Here is a 9,472-nt window from a genome sequence, read left to right on the forward strand (position 1 = left end):
CGGATACTCTAAGAAGACCGTAAGGTCTTGTCACAGAGAACCGCGGTTGAAACTAAGACATTTTTTCGTAATAGTTTTAAGTTACTTGCTTAAAGGTGATTGCAAAGAAATTATATAGCCTTTTAAACCACTTACTCATCCAAAGTTTGTCTCTGATTTTCAGATCAATTTCACGTTTCTCAAAATCAAAATATAGGTAATCTTCATTCAAAGACTATTGTTTGATATTTCAATTGAGTTTTTTTATTTCATTTTCTATATCTACAACTAATTTCTCCATGAGATACATGTTTTTTTAAAAGTACATGTACAAGGTTAAGAATAAGGTTTGATTAATTAGGATGTTACTTTTTTGTTTTATAGTATTGATTTTACAAATACTTATAATATAGTTTCACGTTCTTTATAAATATGCACATACAAATACAAACACACACACACACGTATACACAAACAAGCACACACATACACACATATACACGTACACACATACACACATATACACGCACCTGTACACGTTTAAAGTTCAAAAACTAGCGCAGCATTTGCATTTACGTTAACAAGTCGTTCAGTATAATAGCGTATATAAAATAAAATATACATAAACAAAAAGTCATAGTCAATGCAACCTTTAATTATATTCAAATAAACGTATTTAAATAATAAATTTTATATTAATATTGAATAAAAGAAATCAATATTTAGGTATTTAAGAGCTAAGTGTGTAAGTATATTATGTCTATTAAGTAAAGTAGGTAAGTATGTCATCAATTGAAAAAATTACTTCTTTAAGTTTTCTCTTAGAAAAATAAATAAGACTCATAAGAAAAATCAAAATTTTTTAACTAAATTTTGCTCCATAAGAAAGCTCCACAAAATGAAATACAAGTTTTCCAAAAGTTTGTTTGGATAATTGGTAGTTTAAATGGAATTATAATTTTTTAAGGAATATATATATTTTTTTAAAGAACATAAATCAAGAAAGGAGGCTGAAGAAGAGTTAGTTTTACACTTGAACATGATACAAAGAACATTTTAAACCTATAATTGATGTAATTAATTGATGTATTAAGAATATTCATATTAAGAGAGGTTTTGAGTGAGTAAGACGATCTTTGAAATTTATAAGATGTGCAACGTACTTCTGTTGACAATAAAGAGGATTTTAATTTACTTCTGTAAGTGCGTCCCCATGCAATATTGGCAAAATTAAATTTTACTACATAAGTTTCTGATGTGAATTTTCCAAGATAAATTTTCGTATATAATAATACCTAAAACGTTTGTCGACATTACTCGTTTTATTTGAATATTAACATTATAAAGTAGAGGCATACCACTTGGGGGTAAACGCTTTTTTAAATGCTAATTGAAAAGATTCTATTTAGTCTTTTCAATATTGAGCGATAGTTTGTTTTATTTGAACCAATTAGAGATTGTTGTTTTCAATGTTCATACCATTAAAAAGTTTATTGATACTATTAACTGATGAGACGAGGTATTATCAGCAAAAATGATTGTTCGTAATTTCTTCTCCTACATTCCGGATGAGGGAATTACTTACATTCAGAGTTAAGAAATTACTTCTCCTACAGCACGATGCTCTCGGTGACTGGTGATAAAACTTAATTTTTCAGCATATCATTACGTAATAATTTAGATCTTCTTATATTTATGAATAGCAATGTACACGATGGGTCATGTACCCTTAATCTTCTTGGATAAACTCTTATTTTCGATCTTTCTTGGAAACATTATATCAGAACCATTGCAAAATTTGCATCTGCTAAGGTTGCATCTCTTTATCGTGCTTGATTAGGTGTTTTTAGATTGCGTGGAAAAACGCATTATAAACACAGTTAGACCTGCTTTTGCAACTAACATTTAGCAATTGTTAGATTGTCGTAATGTTGTTTCTCTTTCTCTTTTTCCGAAATACAACAATGGGCTGCTCTAAAGAGCTAGCATCGATTGTGCCATCTACTAAAATTCATTCTCATGTTACTTGTCATTCAATTAAGTTTCATCCTTTTACTGTGACTGTTCCAAAGTGCTCCAAAAATTCTTTTTTGTCTAGTTTTTTTTCTCGAACATCAGTTCTTTGGAATTCGCTCCCTTTATCTTGTTTTCCCAATTCATATAATTTGCAATCTTTTAACTTGTCTAATAATCGTTACCTTGCTTTATAAATTTCATCTTTTCTCTTCCAGTCATTCCAAATCTAATTGTGGTTGCTTGCAGCTTCGTCGGGAGTGAAGATGTTTAGAAAAAAATAAAATAAAATTGCCTAAAATTAATAGCAAGTATTTTTAATAAGACTACTTTAGAAAGTGAAGTTTTATATATAATTAAATAAAAACAATATTTCAAAGGAGTATAGATACCCTTGTTATCAAATATAACATAAATATTTGTCATCGAACATAAGATAAATACTTGTCATCAAACATAACATAAATACATGTCATCAAATATAACATAAATACAAAAACCGTTAAAAACAAAACAAAAATAAAACAAAAAAATTCACGGTCTTATTAGTAAAGTAAATTTGGCAGTAAAGTTGCACTGATACAATCTACCAATATTGAAATCTTTGTTGATTCACCGTATGAAAGACAAGTTGCTTGCAACAACTTTTATCATTCTATACTCTCTGCCCAAGACATCTGCCAACCTCTAAAATCAACAACGCTCGTTTTCCCTAAGCCTTGGATGACACCACTTATTCAAGGCCTTATAAAAGAGCGTCAACAACTCTTTTTCTTCGGGTACGACAAAGAGTGGAAAGCACTTGCAAATCAAATTAGTAAACTAATTACCAAAAGAAAGAGAATCTATAACAGGCGTTTCACTACTGGAAAAACAGATTTTTGGCGTGAAAAAATCAAAACTAAAATCAAAGCAATAATTTCTTTTTATTTAAAAATTGAAAGATTGGTTTCCAAAAGGTAGTTGTAACGTAACCTCCGTCATACTGATTCAGACCGCCGTCAGAAGGTGCACAATGATGATATCGTATTTCATGTGCCTCCTTCAATTTTCGGTTGAAATTATTGCCTTCAACTTTTAGAGTGTTTTTACTGTTACATGCAAAATTACCATGCAAAATTACCACTGTTTTAATATTCCGCTACTACTGAAATTTCGCATTTTACTTCGTATTTTTTTGATGCTGGTAAATACAATATCAGATTTATAATTTTGTTTCACAGATATAACATTTTTTGCAGAAGCATTCAAGTTTGTATACACATGGATAAGAACTTATAGGAAGAGGAGGTTTATTTTTATGGTAAGTATAAGTTTTTTGGTGATTTAAGGATTGGTGTGTAGCCTACTTTTTTGAAAACTTTTCTTAACTTTGAGCTTATTTCTTGAACCCACGGTTAAGATACAATATTTTTTGATGAAATGGATAAATTTTTTTTTTTAATGATAAACTAAATTATTTGTTTTTTGTAATGTACAGTATTGGACAAAACATTTGCAACCAACATCGAACAATGCTAAAAAGTGTTCCTAATTTTACATGTCTTAAAAACGAAACGAACTATACTACCACAGCAAACAGTTCAGGAGTCTGGAGTCATAGCACGCCATGACATGAGCAATCAGCTGACAGGTGACAGCACACAGGCAGAGTTTCGTTGACAAGTGCTATTTTTCAGCGGACAAAACAAGTGCAACTTTTTCGGTTTGTTTCATTTTTTTTAAGTCTGGTCTGTGTCAAAGTCACGGAAGTTTTTTAATAATTGAAGGAAGTATCAAGAAGTTTCCAGAAGCATGCAGAAGTTTCCAGAAGAAGCATCTGGAAGCATCCAGTAGCATCCAGAAGTATCCAGAAACATTCAGAAGCATCCAGACGCATCCAGAAGCTTCCAGAAGCATCGAAAAGAAGCATCTAGAATCTTCCAGAACAGGTTCACACAAGTTCATTTTACTATATAAGAGACATGTAAATCGACATGTAATTCACTCAGTATATGGAAGTCAATCAGTCAGTATTATCAAGACAGTTTATCGAAGTGAGTTTTATCAAAGTGTTTTATTGAAGAACATCAATACAAGAAGTGAAATACAACAAGTGTTTTATTACATCAATACAGTCCACATCCAACCAACACGTTGTGTTCCACAGAGCATTATTGTATCATCACAAGGTAAATGTAACACGGTAAGCCTTGAGAAGCGTGATTATTTATTTTTATTATTTTTATGACTTCAAGTGCAAAAATGGCTCCCGACAGTCTTGGGTTGGAACTAAGAAAGAAAATTATTGGCGATTACGTAAGTGGAATGTCACAAAAAAGTATTTGTGATAAATATCGCGTGAAAAAATGGTCCGTATCAAGACTATGTTCCAAATATCGTTCTACGGGGAAGTTGGCAGCAGACAACAAAGGTGGAAGACCGCGTTCCACCACTTCTAGAGAGGATTCTATGATCGTCGGATCCGTCAAGAAGGATCCCTGGATATCATTAGTTGAGATACAAAAGCAATTAGAGCTGCCTGTATCGGACCGAACAATCAGACGACGTGCTGTTGAAGCCGGATTGTTTTCTCGACGCCCTGCAAAGAAACCGCTGATTTCACTAAAAAACCAGAAGAAAAGACTCTTGTTTGCTACATCTCATATTGACTGGAATGTGCAGAAATGGCGAACTGTCCTGTTCAGTGATGAATCGAAGTTCAACATCATTGGGAGCGATGGCATTTGCCGTGTACGTCGACCGGCCGGAAAACGCCTCAATTTACGTTACAGCCATGAGATCGTGAAGCATGGTGAAGACAATATAATGGTCTGGGGGTGTTTTTCTGCTAACGGTCTAGGTCCAATACATCGAAACGATGGAATAATGGACCGTTTCATGTATAAAAATATCCTGAAAGATGTTATGTTACCTCATGCTGAATGGAATATGCCAATAAAATGGGTTTTTCAGCAAGACAACAATCCGAAACACACTGCAAAAGTAGTCAAGCAGTGGTTTCAAGACTACCACCTATCGGTGATGGATTGGCCGCCTCAATATCCGGATCTCAACCCTATCGATTACCTGTGGGGATCGTCAACCGCAGAATTAATCGTGAAGGTGTTCGTAATAAGGATCAACTGTTTGAACAAATCCAAAAGGCCTGGGCAGGGATTCCACAAAGTTTCATTGATCACCTGATTGAATCTATGCCTCGAAGATGCAAGGCTGTGATCAACAACAAAGGATTCGCCACGAAATATTGATAGCGAAATACAGCTTGGTCAACATTTTGTCGAGTTGCACTTGTTTTTTCCAGAAGGAAATCAACTTTTTTTAATACTTTTGATTAATTTATTAATTTTCGTGTACAAATAATGAACATTGTGATGAATAAAACTTGAAAAACTTTGTCTCTAAACAGTTACATAGTTATTTCTCTAAATTGAAAAAATGCAGCACTTTTATATAAAGAAACTAAATCAGCATTATTTGGTTGCACTCGTTTTGTCCGATACTGTATATTTTCTTTAGAGATTTTATAATTACTTCCAGGCTTGTTTTTTTTTCTATCCTTTATCTTCAAAAATATTTATTAAAGATAATAACTCTTTCTCAAGATAATTATTATAGGATAAATATAATACCCTATAAACGAGTCCTTCGAAGACTCCAAAAATAATTTTTGAATCACGGAATGAATTACGTTTGAAAAGGAAGTTAGTAATAGCATCTTAAAGGTAAATTTTAAAATCTTACCTACCAGTTTTATTTTTAATAATAGTTATGTCATTATAGTTTTGCGTGTTATTTTCATTTTGGATTTTCTAGGTGTACTGAATATTTTTATTTTAATTATTAAGTAATAATAAAAAACTTTTCGCATATTCAGTAGAGTTAAAACGAGAATTGTAGACATTGACATATCTTTTAAATGACTTAACATGAATATTATTAGAAACCGCTTGTGCGATAACATTACTTTCGTGAAGCTGGAAAAAAACATTCAGCAACTACTACCATAAATTCAAAACAAATAGGTCAAGAGTATTCTAGTTCATAAATATTGTGTTTATATAGGGTGTCCCTAAATTAACGCAAGATTTGAATTTGTTGCCGTTTGTGCAGTAAAGCTTTGGCAACCCTAAAAAAAAAACACTTCGACAGCTGACAGTTTAGGGTTAGTAAAAATGGAGCGTTACACGATAGAACAACGTGTCTCCATTATTAAAGAATATTTCAAAAATAATGAAAGGTTGACGGCCGCAGTTCGAAAATTTCATACAAAATATGGTCGGAATAGCGTTTTAACTTCGTTAACTATGAAGAGATTAATTAAAAAATTCAGGGAGACTGGATCCGTTGGAGACGCCAAACACACTGGTTGTCCAAAAACAAGCCGTTCAAATGTCAATATCGAAGCAGTGCGTGATAGTGTTGGATACAATCCAGGAACCTCAATTCGGCGTCGTGGACAAGAATTGCAAATTTCAAGAAGTTCTCTTCAGCGTATACTCACTCAAGATCTGTGTCTCAATGCTTATAAATTTCAATTAACACAAAACTGAAGCCTAATGACCATGCACAGCGAAGAGAGTTTGTTGAATGGATTATTGAACATTAACAAATGAGTGCTGATTTTTTTAGCAAAATTATCCTAAGCGATGAAACACATTTTCACTTTGATGGCTTTGTTAATCGCCAAAATTGCCGCTTTTAGGGTTCCGAGAACCCACATGTGATTGTCAAAAAACAAATGCATCCACAACGTGTTACTGTTTGGTGAGGATTTTGAGCTGGAGGCATAATTGGACTATACTTTTTTGAAAATGAGGAGACTGGTTAGGCAGTGACTGTTACTGGTGCTCGATATCGCGACATGATAACACAGTTCTTTCTACCGAAATTGGATGATATTGATGTGGCCAATATGTGGTTTCAACAAGACGGTGCCACACCCCATACAGCCCGTGAAACAATTCAATTAATGCATGAGACATTTCCAGGTCGTGTACTTTCTGGTTTTGGTGATCAGAATTGGCCCCCTAGATCGTGTGATTTAACACCATTAGGTTTCTTTTTATGGGGTTATTTGAAATCGCAGGTCTATCTCAACAAGCACCCTTGCATTAAAGGAGGAGATTTAACGCTGCATCAACGAAATTCAGCCACATTTATACAAAATGGTCATGGAAAATTTTGACAAAAGAGTGCGTATGTGCATGCAAAGCCGTGGAGGCCATATGCCCGATGTGTTATTCCATAAATAACCCTATCCTTTGTACTTTATGATTCAATAAAAAAATAACAATCAAAAGACTAAAAACTGTGTTTTCTATTTAATTCAAATCTTGCGTTAATTTTGGGACACCCTTATAAAAAATGAAAACGGGAAAGGTATATAAATAAAAGTATTTTTATTTCATCAAAAGTAAATTTAATGTAAAACTAGGATCATTTCCTAGGATGTAATGCAAGAAGCGAACTTAAGTCAAGTTAAGTCAAGTTAAGTCCTTTACATTGTAACCAATAGCGGCAGAGTATTTTTTAAGGGGAAAACCCAGACTCTGCCGCTATTGGTTACAATGTAATGTTAAAGTCGAACCTGACTCAAGTTCGCCTCTTGCATCCCACCCCTAATTTTTAATGGAAAACGGATATATCTTTATGCTATTGTCTTTCTTGATCTCATATTAAGCTTTATGTTGTTTTTTATCTTGGTAAGTTTTATTGACTTAGGCATTTTAAAAAATAATTTATTTATTTTTTTAAATGCCTAATATAACATATAGTTTTAATACATATGTTTTAACATATATTTAAATATAACATATATTTACCACAAAAATAAACCTCCCATCCTATAAATTGTTATCCAAGTGTATACAAAATTGAATGCTTCTGCAAAAGATGTTTTATCGTTGAAACAAAATTTAAAATCTCATTTTGTATTTACCAACATTAAAAAAATACAAAATAAAATGGGAAAAGTCAGCAGTAGAAGAACATACAAAATATTGTCATGGTGATTGTCATGGTAGTAGACGCCCAAGTTAAATGTAAAAGTTTTAAAAATTTTTTAAAAATTTCCAATTTTCTTAAATTACTTTTTTTAAATTTTTTATTTGAACTTGTTCTCACATTTGCATTATATTTGTTTAATAGGGTATTTCTTCAAAAACTTCAAGTTTTTATTTTAAGATATTTAATTATAGTATTTTTTAATAGTATAAAATTATATTTTTCAGTATTAAGTTATTAATAGAACAAAGTTATATTTTTTTAATAGAATTTATTATACAAATTGTTATAATTTTTATTTTTATTTTTTTTACTCTATTTTTTTTTTTTAGGTCTTATACATTATAATTGCTCGAGGTATTACAATAATTTATTTATTGAGTGTTTTTATGAAAGTCAATCTTCATTTACAGATGACATGAAACCAACTATCGATAAACGAATGTGGGGGATTTTGATTAACGATCGAAAATGTTATTACGAAACTTTTTGCCAAAATTACTTTGTTAATCATTTAATAAATTCTGGAAGACAGTTATCGAAGTTAACCGTTTGTAAAAATAATCTAAGCGATGAAGAAAAAGATCTTTTAATTCAATGTTCGAGTAATGTTCGCAGTTTAATCTTTCGTTGTCCGATAAAATTCGAGGGATGGAAACGAGAAAATAATCTTGAATGGTTGAGGATACGCATTTCAAATTATTTAATATCAGAGATCGATTTTAAAGAATGTTTTCTTTCGTGGATGAAAGTTTGTGAAAAATTAGAAGTTTGCCTTCATGACGAGATTGAATTTATTGACAACTTTTACAAATGGATTCATAACTTGAATATTCAGTGGTTGTTGATCAGTTATCGTGCAAATCGTTTTAACCTTGAAGAATTTAAAAACTTTATTACTTCAAAGATTTTGTTAAATGAGTGACAAAAAGATTTTTGCAAATAATAAATCCATAAAAAGTTATAATAATAAGTAGAATATTTAAAAATTTTATAAATATGTTTTAAAATATAATAAAATAATAATTAAATGATAACACTGGTCAACAGAGAAATTGTAACAAAAATAGCTAAAATGTGCTAAATCAAGGGACACTGAGGGGCGCTGAACACAAATCTGATATTAAAGTTTTTTGTTTGGTTCTAGTTTCAAAGATACAGTTAGAGGTCTTGTAAAATGGTTTGATAGTTTTTCATTGAATGTATTGACTTCTTCTTTAATTGTGTACATATGTTTCATATGTTTTTCATGCAACTTAACTATTTTATCTGTTTGTTTCAGATTTTATTATAAAATATAGTGACATTATTTCATTAATTTTAATCAAACATGTCAAAAAAGTGTGTCAATAATACGGATTTGTTTTGTTATATCTGTGGCAAAGTGACATTGATTTCTCAGAAATGTACATTAATCATAGCAGTGCTTACGTACTAGTGTGATAAATGGTAAGCTTCCTTGAATACTAGTAAT

The 9,472-nt window shown here is 31.5% G+C and overlaps 1 protein-coding gene across 2 annotated transcripts in view; it reads left to right on the top strand.

Annotated features, from left to right (window-relative positions):
* The window catches only part of LOC136089234 (NACHT, LRR and PYD domains-containing protein 9B-like), a 63,504-nt gene extending 54,508 nt beyond the window's left edge, over positions 1-8,996 (top strand). Inside the window, exon 4 of one of the 2 annotated variants that reach the window (XM_065815039.1) lies at positions 8,331-8,996. In XM_065815039.1, coding sequence (XP_065671111.1) covers positions 8,331-8,923 — 593 coding nt within the window. In that variant the 3' untranslated portion in view covers positions 8,924-8,996. The remainder of the gene's footprint in view (positions 1-8,330) is intronic. The other variant, XM_065815040.1, reaches the window with a different exon arrangement.
* The last annotated feature ends 476 nt before the right edge of the window (positions 8,997-9,472 follow it).

The sequence above is a fragment of the Hydra vulgaris genome, chromosome 13 (assembly GCF_038396675.1).
Source record: "Hydra vulgaris chromosome 13, alternate assembly HydraT2T_AEP".
Lineage (NCBI taxonomy): Eukaryota > Metazoa > Cnidaria > Hydrozoa > Anthoathecata > Hydridae > Hydra > Hydra vulgaris.